The sequence below is a fragment of the Carya illinoinensis genome, chromosome 9 (assembly GCF_018687715.1).
Source record: "Carya illinoinensis cultivar Pawnee chromosome 9, C.illinoinensisPawnee_v1, whole genome shotgun sequence".
NCBI lineage: Eukaryota > Viridiplantae > Streptophyta > Magnoliopsida > Fagales > Juglandaceae > Carya > Carya illinoinensis.
Genome location: NC_056760.1, coordinates 15,252,012 through 15,275,684, shown reverse-complemented (window position 1 = coordinate 15,275,684; position 23,673 = coordinate 15,252,012). Strand labels below are relative to the sequence as shown.

Sequence of the window (23,673 nt, the reverse complement as noted above, 5' to 3'; positions counted from 1 at the left end):
ATTTCTTGTTGCTATAAGTTAATCAACAAATGTCTTAGCTTGTCTGAGATACTTAGAACAAGAGTGTGATCTCTAGTTCAAGGATTGAAGTTGATGTTTCAGATATGCTATCCTAGACCTAGCTTATGAGGTAAAACGTGCAACTAAAGAATTCCACACACTTGTTTGAAGGTGTTCAAACCATATACTGAGGATAATACACTCTCAGAAAAGAGTGGTATTGAACTAGCTTAGAAGGTATTGGTCCTTCTTTTGTCAAAGAGAGTAGTTAGGATTTACTATTGCGGTGGCTTTTCCTAATTCATCAATCAGAAATTTGGGAGGGCTTGGCTCACTGCCATCAACAATGGCCATCAACTCGTGGTTTCTAAGAACTGGTAAGAACTGAGACACCCAATTTAGTCAATTGGTGTTGTCTAGTTTGATAGAAAGGAAGTGAATGATGCTTGGTAGGTTTAGGGTGTTGTTGGATGTATTTGAAGAAGAGGCCATGCATGTGCTGTTATGTAGGATCAAAGGGTTTTCCAAAATGATTTCTTGTACACGAAAAGAAATAACAAGAATGGAGTACTTTGTAGAAAATACACTAAAAAGATACACTACTACTATCAATATAGATACAAGATATATATATATATATATAGTAGCAGCAATGATAAAATCCCATAATTATTGAGATTCTAATTACAGTAAGTGAGGAGAAATTGAAGCTAATCTATGGAAGAAAATTAGTATAGTATTAGAGTGATTTGAGAGTCCATCTTTTATATCAATTGTGTTGCTTTCCTTCAAGAGAGTTTTGCCTATGTATCATTGCAATCTGATTTGGTAAGTAGATCATAGCTTGAACTGGTATGGTACGTGCAACTAGAGCTATCAACTGCTGAAGTTAGTATCTTAACATATGGGTGGGTTAGATATTATCTCTTATATTAGAAAATAGTTTTTTCTTTCATTCGATTTTGTTTTGTTTTATTTTGTCGAAAGAAGTGGGACCTAGGCAAACTACCTTTTACGACTACAATACCCACACAAACAATGATGCCTAGCTACACAACTTTTAATATATACCAAATTGGCCAAGAGATAATTTACGCTAATTGCATAATATTGTATTATTATAAACAACTATATATGCATGTCATAAAGCCAAACAATATTATACATAAATAAATTGTTTTTTTCTTCATTAGGTTTTAGTCACTCTATATGAACAATTTCAACTGGAAATCATTCCAAATATAATTCAGGATGTCAACCACAAGTTGATTCATTGATATATTGAAAACATATTCTCTTTGAGGGAAATGCCAAAAGAAGAAATGCTTTTACTAGATCCTATAAATATAAACTCATACTGACATGATTTGATATAGTATATTAAATTATAAAGATACTTTATATTAAAGTACTAGACCTAACATATCATAATGGCTTATAAAGATACTTTTATGATAAAGTAGATATAACGTATCATAGTCACTACAAGAAATATGGTCATTTGCATCGTTTGTTTTGGTTGCAAAAATAAGGAAAAATCGATTTTTTTGTATTAATTTTTGATTGTCGACAGTTAGATGTAGTTATTTAGTTATTTTTAAGTTTCAGCATCTATTTGATGAAATGGTTGCTAATACCTTACCTTTTGCATCGATTTTTATTTACTGCAAAAAGTCCAAAATTGGTTGGAATTAGTCATCCCAACCACTTATGTGTTTGGATGCTAATGGATATTTGCATGATTACATCCATAATAACTCGATGCAAAAAAATTTCATTTGAATGCAATTGGTGCATGAGTCTATCATGTTTGTTCATTTGCATCCATAATAACTTGATGCAAAAAAAAAAAAAAAAAAAGTTTGGATGTGAATGGACATTTGCATCCACAATAACTAGATGCAAATGGAATTAGTGCAAATAGTTTATTATATTTGTCCATTTACATCCATAATAACTTGATGCAAAAACAAAGTTTGGTTGCAAATGGACATTTGTATCCACAATAACTCGATGTAAAAATAATTTTATTTTGATGCAATTGGTGCAAAAAGTTTATCATATTGTTATTTCGCATCCATAATAAATCGATGCAAAAAAAAAAAAAATTGGATGCGAATATACATTTACATCCACAATAACTCGATACAAATATAACTTTATTTGGATGCAATTGGTGCTGCCATTTATTAGTTTATTCCCATCCTCATTAATATTAGACACCTTTTTTGCAACCAATAAGTGGAATAGCAAATGCCTCTATTTTTCTGTTATATATTTGTGGATTTTGCGTCAATTTTAGGTTAATGCAAATACATAATTAAAAACGTTCAGGTGATTTAGATTTTCTAAGATGCACATAATATCTTTATCATCCAAAAGGTATTTCCCTGCAAATAATTTTACAACAAACCATACTGTACATGCTAGAATGTTAAGAATACAGGATATTAATTTGTTTGTTATCAAACCCTAGCCTTTTCTGGTGTCAAAGTTGATTCCAAATATTTACTACTCAAATTGCCTCCTAATTAAACATATACATAGTTGGAGATATATATATATATATATATATAAACTGTTATAATTAACCCATTAATTAGTTTATACATATCCATATAATGTATAAACTGGAAGAAATATATATAGCAATTAGCATGGCAAATATTGTAAACCTTTACCATGTAGCCGAACTATATATATATATATATATAGCATGGTGCAAATGAACTTGGAAATCAACCAAATTAATCCATTGAAATTTTCTGTATTTTTTAAGTAAAGTCATGAAAAAAATAGACACTACAAGCATTCTACAGTAAAATATACCAGCATAAAAATCATCTACACAATTCCAAAAATGCCGATCACCAAGTATCTACAAATTGCGGATGCATGCTTTGCATGTTCTGCTCTTTCATTTAGCCAAGAAACACTCCACATTGCATTTTTGTGTGTGTATATATATATTAACATGTTACATGTCATGAGCAGCAACCACCCATATATTTAGCTAGTTGCCTATTTGCCATTACAATTACCAGTTTATGTAATAACTAGTTGTATGTAAATACCTCAATTTCTATATATTAAATTGCTGCAATCATCCAGTCATGCAAATTATATAAATAAGATCATATTACATTCTATCAAATATTAACCAAAATAATATAAACACTTGCCATGTACTGAATTAGTGGGTGAGACATCTTTAAACACAAAATGAATGTTAGGGAAGCAGGTGTGGATCAAATTTCTTCAACCAAATTGTTCCCACTTTCAGCATCTCTCTATCATCTTTGGTTCCACCAAACTCAAGTGTAGCATTTCAGGATTTTTGATCATTAATTTACTACCATGCTTCTTTCAGAACAGCACCCAATATGCATATATATATATATATATATAAGTAGCGACATCTTCACAACTATGCCCTGTCTTACTTCAACCAACTGGTCAACCATTTTAGCATCAGCAGACATTGTTCACACTCATTTTCCTAATAGTTTATAAATACCATGCACATAATTTATATCTATTTTGTGTAGCTAAAATTAATCATCAACCATGTATAAAATATAACCATCAAAACTTAAAAAGGTCCAGGCTATATATTTATTATTGACTGGTTTTAATGAAAACTACTCAGAAGGGGATTCAATATAGCTTGTAGTATACCCAACCCATGTTTAATTGACCTAATAGCAACCAGACAATAAAACAACTAATTTCACCAATATGACTGGTGAAATACACATGTTTCTAATTCAAGAAAAGTGAATGCACCACTCCTTGTTATGTCCAACAATTACAACAACACATTTACCAACATTGTTCAATACTGACAAATGACTAATCAATGATACAATTATAACCCTATTGAAATATTATAAAGAGTAAGAACTTCTCATTCCTAAATAATGTGAGATTACATAGACCACTTACTTATCATGACTTATCGATTAGAATGACTTATCGATTAGAAGTAGGTGATATCACAATCTCCTCTCATTTTTTAATTGGGATAGACTCTAATACCATTTGTAATGTCTTAATAGAAGAACTTAAGATACGACCTGATCTATACTATAAAAGGATTAGATAATGATACAATTAGTGCCTCATTGAAATATTATAAAAAATAAAAATTTCTCATTTCCACACACTATAAAATCTCATAAACCACCAACTATTGTCACTCATCCATTCAAACAGGCCGGTGTATCACAACTTCTCATGATGCCAAAAAGTTAAAGGTTGTAAAATGTGACACGCACAGAAGACCTGATTCATCGCCAGCTTTATATATAAACTGGCCGGCCAACCTAAATTTGGTATAATGGTTGGCAAGTCTTCTACTTTAATTCCAACGATCTAGGCATGCACGACATTACTTAAATTATAACCATATATATAAAGGACCACGTACGTAAGTCATGATGATGGTATTACATAATAAAGAGCATGCTACATGTCGTTCTTCAGTAGCTACATGCAGTTTGGATAAAGGATAGTTAATTGTTTTATTTTGATTATTTACATTTTATACTATTATTTCATTCTTGGTAAATATATTTGTAATTAGCAGATTCTGTTAGAGCACAGTGCCTATATTAGTTGGATGTATTCTGTAAATTAGAATCACGCGAAATACATGAGATTTCCTTCAGACTTGGCCCTGCAACCCGTCTTCTTCCTTTGTTTATTTTCGATACCTTACATGGTATCAAGAGCCTAAGCGCCATCTCCATGGAAGAACAACTAGAAAGCTCTGCCGATTCCTCCTCTACCCACATCTCTGCCCATTCTAAACCTCACCCGAACACTCGTGACGTTGATATGGCCAGATACCTAAACTTGAGCGATCCTAGTAATCCTTTTCGACTAGATAACGGCGACAATCCTGCCGTTATTCTGGTCACCGATTTACTCACCGCAGATAATTACATCACTTGGTCGCGTGCTATGCGACGGGCACTCCGTGCCAAAAATAAATTGGGATTTATCTCTGGTGATATTCCCAAACCAACCGACTCCATGGATCCTCTTCTTCAGCTCTAGGAACGTTGCAACAACATGGTGGTGTCGTGGATTCAAAATTCCATTAGTTCTTCTATCAAGTCAAGTGTTGTGTTCGTCGATGATGCTCGCGACATATGGCTTGACCTTCAAGCCCGATTCTCCCATCAGAATGGTCCACGGATTTTCCAGCTAAAGAAAACTCTCGCCAGTCTTACTCAAGATACAGACTCTGTAAGTATCTACTATGGTAAGCTCAAAACTCTTTGGGATGAGCTTTCAATTTATGATCCGATTTTTGTGTGTACTTGTGGCACTGCACCAACACTCTTGGATAGATACCAACGAGACTGTGTGTTTCAATTTCTCATGGGTCTACATGATACCTATTCCAATGTTCGTGACCAAATAATGTTATTAGATCCCCTCCCACCCGTGACCAAAATTTTTTCGCTCATTCAACAACAGGAGCGCCAACACCAACTTATTTCCCATAACCCATCCCCTGACTCCATGGCCTTAGCTATCAACCGATCGTTTGCACCACATACTAGAACCTTCAATCAGTCCAGAAATACCCCTAAGAAAGATCGTGCCTATTGTACACATTGCAAAATTTCTGGTCACACATTTGAAACCTGCTTTAAAGCTGGAAATGCAGAGCCCCCTATTTGTTCTCACTGTAATTTGTCTGGTCACACCATGGAGAGGTGCTACAAATTGCATGGTTACCCACCGGGTCATAAGTTCTTCACCAAAAGCACCAATTCCGCTGCTCTTGCTACACAAACTACCTTGTCACATGCTTCTGACCTGGATAAGACTAGTGATGGAAGAGTGGGTTTAACTCAAGCCCAGTATCAGCAACTACTAACTCTGCTTCAGCCAAGGGATTCTTCCGCTACTGCTCAACCTCCTTCACACCCAATTCAGTCCAATCTTGCATCTGCCAATCTGCCCAACCCGCAACCCAACCTCTCTGGTATTTCTCTTTGCCTCTCTATATGCACACACGTTCCATTTCACACCACAAATATTCCCTGGATCATTGACACAGGTGCAACAGACCACATGGTCTGCTGTACCTCCCTACTCATTACTATCACTGCTCATGTTAATTATTCTGTTAAAATGCCAAATGGCACTGAGGCCTCTGTCACTCACATTGGCTCTGTCCAACTCACTCCATCAATTTGTCTCCATGACGTTTTCTGCATACCATCTTTTCAATTTAATTTAATTTCTGTAAAAAAACTGGCCACTGCTCTCACTTGTTGTCTAGTTTTCTTGTCTGATTGTTGCCTTATTCAGGACCTTTTATCTTGGACAACGATTGGGAAGGGTGAAGTACGGAGTGGCCTTTATCACTTCTTGAGCACTGAGGTGTCTCCCTCCACTTTAACTAATAAACTTTCAACCTTCTCCACTGCTCCATTCACTGGTTCAACTTCTATTTTACCCAATACAGATGTTTCTGACCTATGGCATTGTCGCCTAGGCCATCCTTCTTTTCCATGTATTAATCTGATTACAGATCCTATTGTAAAGAAAGATGTTTCATCTATTAATACAAAACCTTGTTGCATTTGTCCATTAGCTAAACTCCATCAATTGCCGTTTCCTCACAGCCAACATAAGGCATCTAAACCTTTTGAAATGATACACTGTGACCTATGGGGGCCTTGCTCAACCATTGCATATGATGGTTTCAAATTTTTTCTAACCATAATTGATGACTACACAAGAAGTACTTGGTTGTATCTTCTCCACAATAAATCTGAAACCAGAAACTGCATTACTTCCTTTTCTAACTTAGTTGAAAATCAATTTAACCACAAAATCAAAGTTTTACGAAGTGACAATGGAAGTGAATTTCAAATGACAGATTTTTTTAACACTAAAGGCATCATACATCAAAGAAGTTGTGTGGCCACCCCACGACAAAATGGTATTGTGGAACGAAAACACCAACACTTACTTAATGTCGCTCGAGCATTGAAAATACAAGCGGGTCTTCCTCTTGAATATTGGAGTGATTGTGTTTTGACAGCCGCTTACTTAATCAATCGAACCCCCACTCCCCTTCTTCAAAACAAAACCCCTTATGAACTTTTATTCAATTCCAAACCAGTGTATGCACACATGAAAATTTTTGGTTCACTTTGTTTTGCAACCACACTTCCTCATGGGAGAAAAAAATTTGAACCCCGAGGTTGCATGTGTATCTTTCTTGGCTATCCCTTTGGCATCAAGGGATATAAACTTCTTGACCTTCACACCAACTCAACCTTCATATCTCGGGATGTTGTCTTCCATGAGACAATATTTCCCTTTCACTCTCTTCCTTCCAATTCTTCCCCATCCTCACAAAATGACCTTGTCTTTACTAAACCTCTTCCAGACCTCCTTGACTTTCCCCAAACAGCCCCTCAAATTTCTCCTTTACCCTCCCAAAATAATTCTGGACAGCTCACTTCGTCCCTAGACAACACGACGTCTTCATCTCACATTTCTCCCTCTTCTTTTTCCACACACCCTTCTCCACCTTCCTCCTCTCAACTCCCCCTCCGCAGGTCATCTCGAGTAAGGAAAGCCCCTCAATACCTTCAACAATTTCACTGTCAACAGGCATCACTCCCTGCTTCCCCACCATTGCTGTCCAAGCTTAAAGACACTATTTCAGGTAACAATTATTCCCTCTCTCACTATCTCACTTACCAAAAATTTTCTCCCTCATTTACTGCTTTGTTTACTTCAATTTCCTCTATTTCTGACCCACAAACATACAAGCAAGCCCTTAAGGACCCTGGCTGGTGTGAAGCTATGACTTCTGAACTGCAAGCTTTAGAACAGAATCACACTTGGATCATCACTGATCTTCCTCCTGGCAAAGAAGCCATTGACTGTAAATACGTGTACAAGACAAAATTCAATTCTGATGGGACTATTGAAAGGTTGAAAGCTAGACTTGTCGCCAAAGGTTTCACCCAACAAGAGGGTATTGACTACACGGAGACTTTTTCTCCTGTTGTTAAATTAGTCACTATTCGGTTCTTACTTTCAGTGGCAGCTATTAAAGGATGGTTCATCCATCAATTTGATGTCCACAACGCATTTCTCTACGGTGATTTGGATGAGGAGATCTATATGCGTAAACCTCTTGGATACACCAAAGGAGAACCTCACCAAGTGTGCAAATTGCTTAAGAGTCTATATGGCCTTAAGCAAGCTTCAAGACAATGGTATTCCAAATTCTCTTCATCTCTTATTACTTTTGGGTTTCATCAATCTAAGGCTGATTATAGCCTCTTCACTAAGTTGGAGGGCAACTCATTTACTGCATTGCTGGTATATGTTGACGATATTATTGTGGCTGGAAATTGTTCTTCCTCTATTGCTTCTCTCAAAACTTTCCTCAATACTCATTTCAAAATTAAAGACCTTGGTTCTTTGCGCTATTTCCTTGGCTTGGAGGTTGCCCGTTCATCTAAAGGCATCCATTTATGTCAAAGAAAATACGCGCTGGATATTTTAGCTGACTCGGGTACACTTGGGAGCAAGCCTCTCCAATTACCTCTTGACCAGAATTTTAAAGTCAGCAAAGCTACTGGTGTTCCTCTAGCTGATCCAAGTCCATACCGTCGTCTCATTGGCCGTTTATTGTACTTAACAATCACTAGGCCCGACATATGTTTTGCTGTTCAGCTCTTGAGTCAATTTATGGATCATCCTACCTCTACACATATGGCCACTGCACACAAGGTATTGAGATACATCAAAGCTACCCCCGGCCAAGGCATTTTATTGTCCTCCTCTTCTCAGCTTCAACTCAAGGCTTTTTGTGACTTTGATTGGGCTTCTTGCCCCGACACTCGTCGCTCAGTTACCGGTTATTGCATCTTTCTTGGTCACTCTCTGATTTCTTGGAAAACAAAGAAGCAATCAGTAGTTTCTCGCTCTTCAGCTGAAGCCGAGTACCGTTCCATGGCCTCTACTTGTTGTGAACTTACATGGTTGCGATATTTACTCACTGATCTCCAGATTTCTCACCCTCAATCTGCCTTACTTCATTGTGACAACCAGGCAGCCTTACACATAGCTGCAAATCCAGTTTTTCACGAGAGAACTAAACACATTGAACTAGATTGTCACCTAGTTCAGGACAAGATTCAAGAAGGCTCACAACTTCTCATGTTCCTTCTCACAGCCAGCTCGCAGATATGTTTACTAAAGCTCTACCTTCTTTTCTTCTCAAGTCACATTTGTCCAAGATGGGAATAGTCAACCTCTATTCTCCATCTTGTGGGGGGCTATTACATAATAAAGAGCATGCTAGATGTCGTTCTTTAGCAGCTACATGCAGTTTGGATAAAGGATAGTTAATTGTTTTATTTTGATTATTTACATTTTATACTATTATTTCATTCTTGGTAAATATATTTGTAATTAGCAGATTCTGTTAGAGCACAATGCCTATATTAGTTGGATGTATTCTGTAAATTAGAATCACGCGAAATACATGAGATTTCCTTCAGACTTGGCCCTGCAACCCGTCTTCTTCCTTTGTTTATTTTCGATACCTTACAGATGGAGTAGTATTTAATAAAGCTGTGGGCAATCTCACGATGAACCATCATCGATCTTACAGGACCACCGGTCTACATTTTTGCCCAAATCGACCTTCCAACCATCACCAGAACGTTCTTCTTCTTCTTCTTCTTCTTCTTCTTCTTCTTCTTCTCTCTCTCTCTCTCTCTCTCTCTCTCTCTCTGTCTCTGTCTCTCTCTCTCTCATTTTTCTTATTTTTTAAAATATTTTTTGGAGACATGCAAGTTGCATCATAAGTTATTTTGGTTACAGCCGTGAAAAAAAAAAAAAAAAAGTTATTTTGGTTACAGTTGGTCATTAAACTATGCAGTACTAGGCCGGGTTAGTCTTCCCCATTGATCATAATCTTGAATCCCCATCTTCGTCATGCTACGTACGAATATAGATTTATATATATATATATATATATAGGTAGGCAAATTGATGGCATTTCTTTTGAAGGATAGCGTTCATTTGATATATCATATTCACTTTCATTACGTAAGTATTTTTTGAATAATTTAATTTCTCACTTTATTGTAATTTGTTTTTATCCATTAATGAAAGAAGCTGATCAATTCACACTTCACAAGAATCTTTGAGCTGGTCCATATATATATATATATATATAGCAAGCAGTGCCGCGAAGAATTCTCTTTCGATAGATTTCCATTCTGGAACTTCAACCAGCATTCGCCCCATGCATGCATGCCCCCATCCCTGCATGCTCTGCGCGAGAATTAGATTAATATATATCAACTGCTCCCCCTTCCAAAATCGCCCCATATGTAGCCTTTATAATCATTGTACTGTTAAGTAAGAGTTTTTGCGTGATTAATAAGCTCAGTTTGCAACAGATATATACATATATATATTTTCTATAGCTGTTTGACTCTTGTATATATAATGTTAAATAAACATGCCTTTTCCTTTTTCTTTATTATTTTTAAAGAGGGGAATGAACACATGATCAGAAGTTTAATTAATTTTATACTCAACTTTTAGAGTAATCAAAGGGAACATGAAGAAACGGAGAACATGGACGTCTTTGACTTGGTTTATATTCTAATAAAACCCAAACATGGGGTAGGTGCACAGCTTAATTATTGCCTCTTTCACAGCATTCATGGTCGCAAGGGTATCCTTTTTCCTTATTTGTGGGGGCTGATAGATGACAAGCTAAATAGCCATTGCTTTTAATTGTCTATGTGTGCGTCTGACAAAGAGGGAGAGAGAGAGAGAGAGAGAGAGAGAGATTTGTTTCATTCTCTGCATTGTCCACGTACGTTGTGCAGACTAGTCTACCCCACCAGTAATGAACAACATCTCACATGGAGCTCAGGGGGATCCCTACCAAACTGAACTCATGAAGTATTTGATTTCTTTTTCCTTTTCTTTTTTTTTTCTTTTTGGGGGTCAAAAATTTTCTGAACCATAAACTAAAATTATATCATAAATCGATCTTTTTGTGCTTAGGGTCCATTTTAAGCAGTACTGGAGGGCGTGTTAACCATACTAAACACAAAAGCTAGCAAAACCAAAAATCCATAGCACGTGCATTGTGTCTTGTATTTTGGTTCCAGACCGGAAGTGCAGGTGGTGTTATTGGTGCATAGATTTTAGCGTATCTGACATTTGTGTTGTCGCCTTCGTTGCTTCCTGGAAGCTTGACTTTACACGAGTACGTGGGGCCTTCTCTTCTGCAATCAAATACCCAGTTGTTTGCAATCAATCACTATCCTGTTTAAATCACCAGACATCCCCTAATTTATAGATAATACAATAATCTACACCCGTTTTTCCTTGGTGATATCATGCAGATCAATACCAGTTGCATTCATTGCATACTGCAGAATTACGTGAGAAGATTTACAAACAATTCAGAGACAGAGAATAAGAGAGGACGATTCGAGCGAGGCCCACCTATTCCTTGCAGGTGTAGTGATTCCAAATCAAAATGGGTCGACCACAATTTAAGAGAATTCGGTCCGAAAAATTGTAGATAGACGAAACCTTCTGAAAGCCACACATGATAAATAACGTTCAATCTTAAGATGATAATCATTAATCAGCGGCAAGTGGCATTACCTTACATACAAACAACCATTCACTTTTATTAGTCTTTTTCTATCAAATATAAAACTTAATAGTTCGTATCTCAACATGAATACTTTTCCCAAGAATAACATCCCACCAGTTCTTTTTTTTTTTAACACTGTAGAAATGCAGAATTTCTAAAGATGTCGGATAAGTATTACAACTATAAAGAAATTTTATTAAAGTAAACTTATAAATTGAAATAGTTTCATATATATGATATGCTAGATCTATTTTATAATAAAATATCTTTACAATTTAACGTATCATATTAAATTAAATCAATTTATAAAATTATTTTTATATAATCTTCTTGTGACTAGAAAATTTATATGCAATTTAGGTGGCTTCATCGCCTTCTCTCCCATTCTTTTTCTGCTGCAGTCCATATGATTTAAAATTTGGCTAGTGGGCATAAATCTGTCATTCCATCATTCTTGGGGAAAGATTTCTCAAGTATTCTTAATTCCCATCACATGTCAAAATGAACGACAGTACTTTTTGTGATAAATCATTTCATTCACCTACAACTTTCCTGAGTTGTTCCAATCCAATATTTAATTTTTGTCAGGAAATTAAAGAGTTCTATATTCCTTTTCTTCAAGCTTTCAAGTTTCGAGATTCAGTACTGCATTCTCTCTAACTATATTTTTTTTTCTTTTTGCTGAACTTTTGCAAGGAAGGTAATCATTCAAAATCCTAGTTATACAGTTGTCAGTAGCATCCAAATGGCCGAAGGAGGAACCTGGAATGAACGGACAGAATATCATTAAAGAGAAGATCAAAGTGATGTTGATGACCACTCACTATTCAGGAAAATGATTTACCTAAAACACTTTCTGGGATGTGGAATAAATTAGTAAAGAGATAATCATCAACAAATCATCAGATATGGGCCACAGAAAGGAGTCCGTGAGAATCACTTAAACAAGACGTCGGGGAATTCGAAACGGGTCAAAATAAAACATATAAACAAACACAGGCAGAGAGACATGCGCCATATATATAATGGCCGTGAATCCATTTTCACACGTATGGTTGTGATTGCGTTGCATCAAAGAACAACCCCAAGCTAGCTTGGCAGGCACTTTACAAAGAAGAAGATGAGAGTTATAATATAGATCTTGAGAAAGTTTTGCCTCAAAGTGTCCCTTCCTCTAAAGAAACCTCCTATTGGTCCACGCCACATGGCATCCATATAAGTAGAGCCCTCGGTTTTACTATGGTTGTCCGGTCCATATATATTTGGTTTTTGAAATGATAACACTATATATTTTCATTCAAATCTATCCCTGCAGTAGTACTACTTCACAGCCTTGTCTATATATCTATCATTCACAACTCCACATGTACAGATCATGATGGAGTTCCCACCACCACCACCACCACCAATAACACTACCCACAAGCACCATTTCCATTTTCTTTTGCTCTCTCTCTCTTCGGGAACGATCCTCTGCAACTGCATTACAGAAAGTCTCTCATATATGCCACTGGGACAGCTTGTGTTCTTATATCATCTGCTTCTTGTTCAAACCCAATGGAAAGTTCCAGTTTCACCTTTTGACTACTTTTCTAACCAATCCTTAATTTCGCACTAACTGCATATATATATATACATATATATAAATATATGCATACGTTTCCTTCATTTATAGTCCTTCCAAATATGTCACGAGCATAGGAAGAAAAAGAAGAAAGAAAAGGCGAAAAGAAGTCTTTAACCCGTGTCACCAACTTCACTATTTATAACCGTTCCCGGCGGATCACTTACCTCTGCCGATTTTTTTAACACTGTACTGTATTGTGGCCTTAGAGGAATTTCAAAAACACATGTCGCTTTCCTGCTCAAAAAACTTCTTCAACAGGTTCTGTTTCGAGGAGTTTCATATGGAGAGTGCTGTTAGTAGCAGCTTCTTCTCCAGTGATCTCTTGCCATCCCTTGGAGCTAGAATCAACCAGGCAACTACACTTCGAAAATGCATAGTTTCGCCTTTCAGTCCCCGTTATAGGTGATGATCTTTTGCCGCAGTTCTTTCTAATACTTCTTTGTATAATCAGACTACTGCTTCTCATGGTGCGTTCTGTTCTTCACATTCAGGGCTTGGGAGATGTTACTTGTTGTTTTAGTCATTTACTCGGCCTGGATTTGCCCATTCGAGTTTGCATTTCTGCCTTACAAGCAAGACGCACTCTTCATCTTTGACAACATTGTCAATGGCTTCTTTGCCATTGACATCATTCTCACCTTCTTTGTTGCATATCTCGACAACCAATCTTATCTTCTTGTCGATGACCCGAAGAAAATTGCAGTCAGGTGAATAATCAATCTTTTGCAGCTTTTTGGTCGAAAACTCCTTTCCATTAGTTAACATGAATCAACAATTGATCTGTCTTCTCTTAAGAGAAATCATTCAACTTTCATCATATATATGATCCTTACCCAACTTTCAGGTACATATCTACCTGGTTTGTCTTCGATGTCTGTTCCACGGCACCATTTCAGTCTATCAGCCTCCTGTTTACAAATAAAAGCGGCGAACTTGGGTTTACACTACTCAACATGCTCAGACTCTGGCGTCTAAGACGAGTCAGCTCCCTGTTTGCAAGGTCTATCCCCATATCCTATCTTATACCTTTGGTTTTTCTTCAAATTCTCCAATTACACTAACCAGCAAGTTTCCTTACTTAGACTTGAGAAGGACATCCGCTTCAATTATTTCTGGACTCGGTGCATAAAGCTCATTTCTGTAAGCCACTTAAAATAGATAATTTCTTCCTTTCCAAGTCATCTAATAAAATCTTGATTGCTAAACCATTCTGGTGGGTCTCAGGTGACCCTGTTCGCTGTACACTTTGCTGGATGCGTAAATTATCTGATTGCAGACAGATACCCTGATCCAAAAAGAACCTGGATTGGTGCAGTAAACCCAAATTTCAAAGAAGTTGGTCTTTGGGACCGATACGTAACTGCTATTTACTGGTCTATCACGACATTGACAACTACGGGATACGGGGATTTGCATGCTGAAAACACCAGAGAGATGATGTTCGATATCTTTTACATGCTGTTCAACTTGGGATTGACATCTTACCTCATTGGCAACATGACAAACCTTGTCGTTCACTGGACAAGCCGCACTAGAAACTTCGTATGTTGTCTTTACTTACTACTGATATTACTCATTATTTTCCTGTAATTGATTTTTCACAAACAACCCCTCAACTAAAATCCTGTTCACCCCACATTTTGATAAGTTTGTGACAAGTTTGCCATACGACATTACCCCTTCTAGTTCAGTTGCTTACATTGGAATGCATCTATTCATCTTATATTTTGTATGTACGCATGGTATGTATGCAGCGGAATTGTAGTATTTAAAAGATGTGGTATTGGGGCTGGGAGTGCTAATCTCAGGTAGCTTGCTTTGGTTTTACAGAGAGATTCAGTCAGAGCTGCCTCAGAATTTGCAGCACGAAATCACTTGCCTCCAAGCATACAGGATCAGATGCTTTCCCACATATGTCTGAAGTTCAAAACAGAAGGAATGAATCAACAAGATACCTTAAATGGTCTACCAAAGGCTATTCGTTCAAGCATCGCACACTATCTTTTCTTCCCCATCGTTGAAAAAGTGTCTCTCTTTCAAGGGGTTTCTCATGACTTTCTTTTCCAACTGGTAATACTTCACATGATTCAATAGACTGGAGGGTAAATCATTGTTTTTCCTCCACCTTCCTTTACTCTTTTGAGCTGAATCACATGGATTAAAGTTTCTTAGATGGCAAATTTATCCAAATTTCACAAGATGCTAATTCACTGTTCCGTTTCAAAAAAAGGTTTCAGAAATGGAGGCGGAGTATTTTCCACCCAAGGAAGATGTAATTCTGCAGAATGAGGCACCAACAGATCTTTATATACTTGTCTCAGGCGTGGTGGTAAGCTTAGTTTTCTTCATATTGCATAACAAAATTTCCTGACAAATGGCCACTAACATAGAGTTGGTTTGGAAAATATTGGTGGTTGCAGAAATTCCTTTGCCATACTGATGGGCGTGATAAAGTAGGTCATGTAATCTAACATTCACACACTCCATATTGAACAAAATAGCGAGGTAAATCTGATCACATCCCAACATAAACCATTTACTCTCAGGATCTTGGAAAGGCAGTTGCAGGAGATTCGTTTGGAGAGTTTGGAGTCCTATGTTATCGGCCGCAGCCTTTCTCAGTTCGGACGATTGAGATTTCTCAAATCCTACGACTCAACAGAACTTCACTGATGAATGCGATACAAGCAAAGGCAGAGGATGGACGCATTATTATGAACAACCTTTTCCAGGTAGTTACAGGATCATGAGATTTTTCAATTCTTTAACGAAACAAATATAACTGATAACCGATGCTCTGCATCTGCAGAAACTGAAGGGGCAGGAAAGCTTAGGCTTTGAATACGCACACAAGTACCCGGGACTTTTCCTCAGAGAATGGTTTAATGGGGAACCAATTGAAGAAAGCTTGTCACCTTCAGGATGTCAGGATAATTCATACGAAGATCTACCGATGCAGGAAGCAAGGGACGTATGTTTCTCAGGATTGGAGACTGCAGAGCAGAGCGAAACAGGGAAATGCCCAATGGTTGCGAGATATGCAACAGACGTAAATTTGATGGCCGAGGATGATCAGACAGCTCTTCATGCTGCGGTTCGCAGGGGGCATCTTGAGATGGTTAAGATTCTATTGGAAGGAGGTGCTAATGTAAACAAACAAGATGGCAGAGGATGGACACCAAAAGCTCTAGCGGAACAGCAAGAAAACAAGAGCATATATGAGCTTTTACTGAGTTATGAACATAGAAGGAAACCAGATGAACACAGAATAGATTTAATTGGGTTGGAATCAGCTGACAATGGCTTGTATAGCCAAAACAAACACAGAAGACAAGGCCCTCAATCTGTTAACAACAACTTGAAAATTGACTCGGCTAGTTCCTGCTCAAGCGGATTTAGTTGTCCCACTAACACAGAAGTGATCAAATTGATGAAAAAGAGAGTCACCATCCACATGAAGCTTCAACCCGATGGTACATCTCAGAGGCAGCCTGGGAAGTTAATAATCTTACCCGATTCGATTGAGAAGCTGCTCAAAATAGCCGGTAAGCATTGTTAGAATTCAAAGAACTTGAAATTAACCTGGAAAATAAATTAAAAATTAGGATTATTAAAAGGTTAGGTGGACACAACAACTTTGAAAAAACCAAAATTGAAAGGAAAACTCAAATTCACTGGGATTGACAAACTGTTTTTAATTTAAGCATGGTTTCTTTCTCAAGCTTTATCCAAGGGTTACCCTAGCGGCTTGTGAAACTGCAGGTGAGAAGTTTGGAGGCCCCCCACCAACAAAAGTCATTAATGCAGAGAATGCAGAAATAGATGATATAAATGTAATTCGAGATGGTGACCATCTGTATCTCCTTCATAACGAGTGTGAAAAGATGGACTGCGAATTGACCTAATGGTTACTTAAGGCAATAATGCAACATTCAGATAACTTGTAACTTTTAGACAAGGCAATCTATAATGATCTAGCAACAAGAATTTGGCTATATCAGTTTGTAATTTTGAGCCTCCATGGCTGGCAATATTACTCCAAAGCTGGAGAAACCAATTACACGAAAAAATTTCACTCAATACTTTTGATGGGCAAAACCCCATCCAATAAATTACTCAAAACATCCATTGATACAATACATCTTACAGTCTCTCCAAGTCCAAGAAAATTTGTCACTCTCTAATCTTTTCGGGTGATGCAGAAGAAAATGGATTTAATTACTGATGCATTGTGCCAAAAATGAAACAAATTAGAGCTCCCTTGTACGTCTTCACAACCTGACCATGCACTTTCACTGCCTTTAAAAGAGAGATGCTATAGGACACCATGAAGAGGATATAATGGTCAGTCTCAGGTGCATTCCAGTCTGTGACCGCTCCAAAATACGCTAGTTTATTAGCTTATACAAGCTTCCCTTTGCATGAATCCTTTGGAGGTGATAAGTATCATTTCCTCTTAATAGTGCCTTCTATGGGAAAAGGATGAGCTTCTGTGTTAAAAACAAATTTATCCAACGGTATAACAGAGGTATCCCCAAACAACAAGTACAGATACTTGAGCGTCTCTCCCAAAAAGAATGTCTCCATCTTGTCCCTTCTATTAGGGGGAATTGCGGTAACATCATCCAGAGAACTGTATCCACCACTATCAACTCTTGTGTATTTTTCAAATGCTTCAAAGATCTGCCAACCCCATTCTCGGTATCTGCCGCACTCATTAAGTTAGTCATTTAATTAAAAGCATAATAATTTATGAGAGAATCTCCCTCTGCATGTGTGTGGGTCTGTGTGCACGTAAGTCTTGGACAAAAACATTTGAATTATACAAGAGAAGCTAATGCATAAACAAAAAAAGAAAAAGAAAAAGGAAAGAAACCATACTTTGGGTCTTCTGTGATACGAAACAAGACAAACAATGACTCTACAGTTTCAGGACGCAAAAGATTATGGCGATCAGCAGGTTTGATTATTATGTCATGTACATATTTAGAACTCTTGTTCCCACCATCTAGACCTCCTTCAGTAAATTCCTGTTTCAACCAGAGCAAAGTGTCAGATATCTGTAGAACATAGACTTTTTATAAGTAATATCTGTAGAACAAAGACGAAATGTAATAAATGACACAAAAAATTGCAACAAATTTTAACGATGGAGAATGGCAGTACACCATTCCAATTCGGTGCATGGGTACACTTAATTCATCAATCGGTGCTTCCAATACATTCCTTGTACATATCCAACTAACCTTGGTATGGAAGCAAGCAATTTCTGGAGCAAGGCCAGTAGAAAGTAACTGAATATATAAGTAACAGAATATATGTTTTGAGAACAAATGTAATTGATTACAAGTAAAAAACAGCAACACAATTTAACGAGTGAGAATAGTATTTTAATAATCCAATTTGGTGCACGTGTACACTTAATTCATCAATCACTGCTTCCAACACATTTATTAGACAGATCCAACTAACCGCAGTATGGAAGTAAGCAATTTCTGGAGCAAGACCAGTAGAAGTAACTGAATACATCTCAAAACATGTTTTAGCCAGATCCTCAGCAAGCTTCAGATTCTCCAGGTCTTCAAAGTTAAGCAAATTGTCTCTCATAGCCTTTTCCTTTGTAATGCCTTTAGTGGCACCAAGTGCAAGAACACCCGGCAAGAAACACACCTAAAGAGACCGTAAACGAATTTTATATCAAGGACTGTTCCAAAAGAGAGAAGAATGCAACTTTTTGATGATATCTAATTGCACGAGTGCACAACATAAGCCATACATATATTGATAATCTACTCAAGAATATGCTATCTATATATAACATAAGTTTTCAATAAGGGCAAAAAAATCAAGCGCACCCACTTAATTGCTTCTTCACAATCTTCATTTGAATGTCATAAAGAACTTGCAAACAAACAGGCGAGTGACATTACTTTAGCACTTCTGCAGCCTTCATTTCTTACCAATGTTCCTCGACAAGGAACACTAGAGGAAGACAAGCTTATGATGTACGTAGTGTATCAAGCAACATACATGCAAAAAATTAGTTTCCCCATGAAAGCAAGGAAATCTGGGGGTGCTACTATCAAGCATGGAGAGACCTTTTTTTTTTTTTTTTTTTTATGGTTTTTTCTGTTTTTTTTTTTTGGGGGGGGGGGGGGGGGGGGGTATGTGGTTGGGGAAACAAGCAAAAGCAAATTGTATTTTCAACGACACCCAGATCCTAAATTTTCCAGAATAACTTGTACAGAAACTTTATCCTGAAAAAAGAAAGGAAAGGTTTCAAAGTTTTATTATATAGCATATTGGGAAAAAATTTGGACACAATGAATAAGGCAGTAACATTCCTTAGAAAAAGAAAGTATGGAAGAAATAAAGAAAGAATAGCAAGCATATCCTTTATCATATGTAGTAGTAATTTTCATGCAGCCATTGCAGGAATGTTTGCTTGTTAAAAATTTGAATAATTGTTGTATCACTTCTTAATGTGCCATATTGTGCGAGGAAAGGATCTACACCCTGTCTCTGAGAGATGGAAGAAAATTTTTATTTTTCTTATAATCTGGTTTTCAAAAGACTTAAGCTAAAATTGGAGCCAGTTACGTTATACCAACCAAAGCGAGCAACTTCCAGTTAAAAAAAAAACACAATCATTTGGAGCAAGACCAGCTATTTCCATTCACCAGCCATTTCATAATCATTTGAGTTTAAGGAATAAACTAAGTGAAACTAGCAAAGACAGGTAAATAACAGCAGGGTGAACATCAGGTGGTAGACGAAATATTGTATACCAGGTGATCCATTTTTGGACTAAAGGCACCCTTGGATCCGAAAGGTAATTCGCCAACAAAAACTAGTCCATTTGGGATTGATTTCTGAACAAGAAGGTGCCTGACACCCTTCATTGCTTCCTGATACATATCATATAGATAGGTCAAATTACTATCTCGGGTTATTCCCTGCTGAAGCCACACTTTGAGTAGGTACTCATAGTAACTGTCACCACGAGATCCTAGTCTTATATTTTCTCCACTAAATTCGCCAGTGTGAGGGCTGCATTCAGTAATTAAAAAATATGAAAAATAAGTCAACGAAACAGAAAAAGAGAAAGGAAGAGAAGGAATATCATTTGTATTGAGTGAAACGGAAGAAATTTAAATAGAACCACTTGTTTAACAAAAAGGCAAGATGTAATTCTAAAAACTGCTGTAGTTTCTTGCCAAGTAAATTTAAAAGAGGCCTCTATTTGTAATCTCCCCAACTCCCTTCTCTTCCCAACACAAAACAGGGGAAAAAAATGCAAATTTAGAAACATAATATGCAAGGTCAATACCTAATGTAAATAGGAACCAGTCCTTCCACCTTTGGTAGAGTCTTCATATGTTCCAAGACCTTCATGGCTTCTATGCTGTACTTTGGATCACCAGAAACAGCACTGAGATAATTGAACTCAAGCTGTAAAGTGGAAACTTCTGAGGTACTACTCAGTCCATCGGGAGCTGCATGTGCTGAGGAATCGCGCAGAACAACATCGCTAAAGGGAATAGGAGTTTGACTGAAAGTAAAAGCGGATAGGAGACGATCAGCCAAGTTCCTAGCAGTTTCCAGATAAATAACTGGTTTAGGCCCTGTATGTGTCATGTTGATCCCTTCTTCGCGAGTGCTTAAATGATATGCACTTAAAAGACCACCCATAACACGTATGGTAGTTTCAAACAAATTTACTTGCCCTTTATGAGTAATTCTATCTAAAAGGTGTGCCTCAATCCATGAGCCTGCTTCAGAGACGGCTTCATCAACACCCATTATCATGGCAGTGTCAAGAGCATCTACGATGGTAGCACCAAGACCTCCTAACCCATCTACTCCCCGCTGGATCAGTGGCATAAGTTCATCGCTACCCATTGCATATCTTTTATAGCCAGACCATGCATGTATAAAGGCCTTCTTAACACTTTGTTGCCTAGATATCCAATTTGATGGAGCATTTAGCTTCTCATGCTCATGACTAAAGCTGCTATCACTACCTTTCTCCTCAGGAGGTAAACGTGGAGGAAGCCTTGGTGGTTTTCTCCAAAACATTCCCAATCTGCTGCCACCTTTCGTAATGAGGTTTTCTTCATTCTCAGTTGCAGAATGGGCAGGACTTGTATGTGTAAACATAAGATATAATAGACCGAACAACAATACTAACGCTAAAAACTTCCCTGTACTGCAACTTTGACAATCACGCCTTACTTTACTAGTGAACAAGGTCTGAGTAATAACCTGAGAAAAATAAAATAAAATAACTGAGTTTTTTTTTTTTTTTTTTGAGTTATAACAGTTGTTATACTTTTTAACTGAAATTTGAGTGCGCCAACATGTCAGAAAATTAGAAAAACAAGGGGTGAAGTGCCATGCCAGAAACTTTCACACGAGACCCTAAAATATACTATTCATTAAAGAGAGAAGAAAATGCTCAAAAGTAATCTCTCAATCGGAGTAATCTAGAGCCCCGATATGCAGATACATCCAACAATCAGATATACCTTAAGCTACGAGAAATCAAGTAATGTCAAACCTTGGATGGTAATTACTGGATTAGATGGATTTTACAGAAAAGGGCGAAAAAAAAAACAACTAAATCATGATGAATGGGGCATAGCCAGTCCCAACAAGTTGAGGCAACGCTTTATATAGCTTTATTGAGTCTTTATATTCAATAATTTCAATATTAAGTCAACAAAACCAATTCTAATGCTGTGCTGTCGCATGCCTTGAGTCCTAATACTGTGGGACAACATTATGTTCCCAATTATAAAATGTTAATCAACTGTTATCGAGAATTGGGTGCAAGTGAATGTTACCATATGCAGTTGAATTCAGTTCAAGACACAAATTCTACTCCAATTTCCAGAAAACGTAATGATTTCACCCAATTCTAAGATGGCACATAATTCAGAAACAAAAACCTGAACGTAAAGTCTTAATTGACCTAAAATCTCACTAACCAAATGCGAAAGTTCCAGGAATGAATGAAACTTAATAGCAAAAAGAAAAAATACAAGAAGATCGTGGGCAAAAGACAGAGATCTTAAAACCTTAAAGAATGAACGGTGGCGGAACTTGGCGTTATCGTAGTCAACATCTTTCATCGAGTAAGGAAGAGACTTGGACGACATAGTTGGATTCAGATCACCGGCTAGGGTAAAACGATCAGTTCCGCTCCGCTCTAATTCGGAAGCTCTGATGCAAACAAAGTAAAGGGCACCTGACTGCCTGAGAATTTCGGATCGGGTTCGGTCAGGATCCGATTCCAGGGACAATGCGTTTGGCTTTGATCAAATGGTATATGACACGGAGCCATTGACGGCCATTTTGCTTTGATTCAAAGTCAAGACACAGAGTCAATCTTGCTTTATCCCTTTCGCCGTGGCACCGCAAGGTCCGCAACTGGACGTGTTTATGTTGTACCGTAAGTTTGGATTTGAAAGCTTTTAAAAATTATTTTATTAAAAAAAAATACTATATTTTTAATAAATTTATTAAGACTTATTAATAAAGAATATTTGTAGGCATAAAAATATAAATATTATGTAATTTATTTGAAAATAAGTAAATAGAGACTCACATAAAAAAATTTATTTTTTTAATAATAGATACTCCTATTTTTTAAAACGATTACATAATATTTATGCATTCTACTATTATATGTAACATTATATTTTTTTATAAATAACGGTACTATAAAATATATCTACAATTCTTTTTACAACTATACTTTATTTTAAATGAAATAAAAATTTGTAGAGATATTGATTTTTTAGAGGGATATACCAATATGGTAACTTGTTCCATTAGAATCAGTTAGGATTGGATGGTATATTCATTGCTCTATAGACATGTATTTTTTAAACTCATCTATTGAAACATGGTCAGTATATATTATTGAGAAGCAGGTACTATTTAAGAGTGAGTGTTGATGTAGACACGGTGCAAAATCTGGTTTTACACCACCTATTTGTGAAAATAATTACTAATTGCAATTTGATGATTTTGGGAATGATTGACTAAATTTCAAGAACTCGAACACGTTGTGAGAAATGAGAATACTTATGTCCTTGTTAATTTGGGTGGTTTGCTTTTAATGGAGGGTGAAATAGCATTCCATTGATGGGTCTTGAATGAGAGTAGGTAAAAACACCAATAGAAACACTCACCCGAAAGGTATCATAGAACAAAATATTAGAATAAATATGGTGAGTTGAGTTGAAAATTGCATAAAATATTATTTTTTTAATATTATTATTATTTTAGAATTTGAAAATTTTAATTATTTATTATATTATGTGTTGGAAGTTGAAAAAATTATAATGATTAGA

The 23,673-nt window shown here is 36.8% G+C and overlaps 2 protein-coding genes across 3 annotated transcripts; one reads left to right on the top strand and one right to left on the bottom strand.

Moving 5' to 3' along the window:
• The first annotated feature begins 12,764 nt into the window (after positions 1 to 12,764).
• LOC122275972 (potassium channel KAT1-like) lies at positions 12,765 to 17,307 on the top strand. 2 transcript variants are annotated; one of them, XM_043085350.1, is made up of 11 exons: positions 12,767 to 13,714; positions 13,804 to 14,019; positions 14,157 to 14,312; positions 14,395 to 14,452; positions 14,537 to 14,854; positions 15,143 to 15,382; positions 15,543 to 15,641; positions 15,733 to 15,765; positions 15,859 to 16,044; positions 16,122 to 16,857; positions 17,075 to 17,307. In XM_043085350.1, the coding sequence occupies exons 1-11, from the start codon at positions 13,536 to 13,538 to the stop codon at positions 17,215 to 17,217; spliced, it is 2,364 nt and encodes a 787-aa protein (XP_042941284.1). In that variant the 5' UTR covers positions 12,767 to 13,535; the 3' UTR covers positions 17,218 to 17,307. The 2 variants fall into 2 exon arrangements, with proteins under 2 accessions (XP_042941285.1, XP_042941284.1); XM_043085351.1 differs by lacking the exon at positions 15,733 to 15,765 and having other exon boundaries at positions 12,765 to 13,714.
• Positions 17,308 to 17,382: 75 nt separating this feature from the next.
• Positions 17,383 to 22,756, bottom strand: LOC122275973 (mannosyl-oligosaccharide 1,2-alpha-mannosidase MNS3). The gene is made up of 6 exons (XM_043085352.1): positions 22,393 to 22,756; positions 20,643 to 21,577; positions 20,101 to 20,362; positions 18,785 to 18,982; positions 18,194 to 18,342; positions 17,383 to 18,017 (listed from the first exon to the last, which is right to left on the bottom strand). Exons 1-6 carry the CDS (start codon positions 22,471 to 22,473, stop codon positions 17,759 to 17,761), a joined length of 1,884 nt encoding a protein of 627 aa, XP_042941286.1. The 5' UTR covers positions 22,474 to 22,756; the 3' UTR covers positions 17,383 to 17,758.
• Between the last annotated feature and the right edge of the window lie 917 nt (positions 22,757 to 23,673).

Coding starts and splice junctions, on each gene's coding strand:
- LOC122275973 (XM_043085352.1), bottom strand. CDS start 22,473: ATGTCGTCCAAGTCTCTTCCTTACTCGATGAAAGATGTTGACTACGAT. Junction 20,363..20,642: donor CTGGTTCCTATTTACATTAG/GTATTGACCTTG, acceptor TACTGAATGCAG/CCCTCACACTGGCGAATTTA. Junction 18,018..18,193: donor CGTATCACAGAAGACCCAAA/GTATGGTTTCTT, acceptor TGAGTGCGGCAG/ATACCGAGAATGGGGTTGGC.
- LOC122275972 (XM_043085350.1), top strand. CDS start 13,536: ATGTCGCTTTCCTGCTCAAAAAACTTCTTCAACAGGTTCTGTTTCGAG. Junction 14,313..14,394: donor GTCAGCTCCCTGTTTGCAAG/GTCTATCCCCAT, acceptor TTCCTTACTTAG/ACTTGAGAAGGACATCCGCT. Junction 16,858..17,074: donor GAAGCTGCTCAAAATAGCCG/GTAAGCATTGTT, acceptor GTGAAACTGCAG/GTGAGAAGTTTGGAGGCCCC.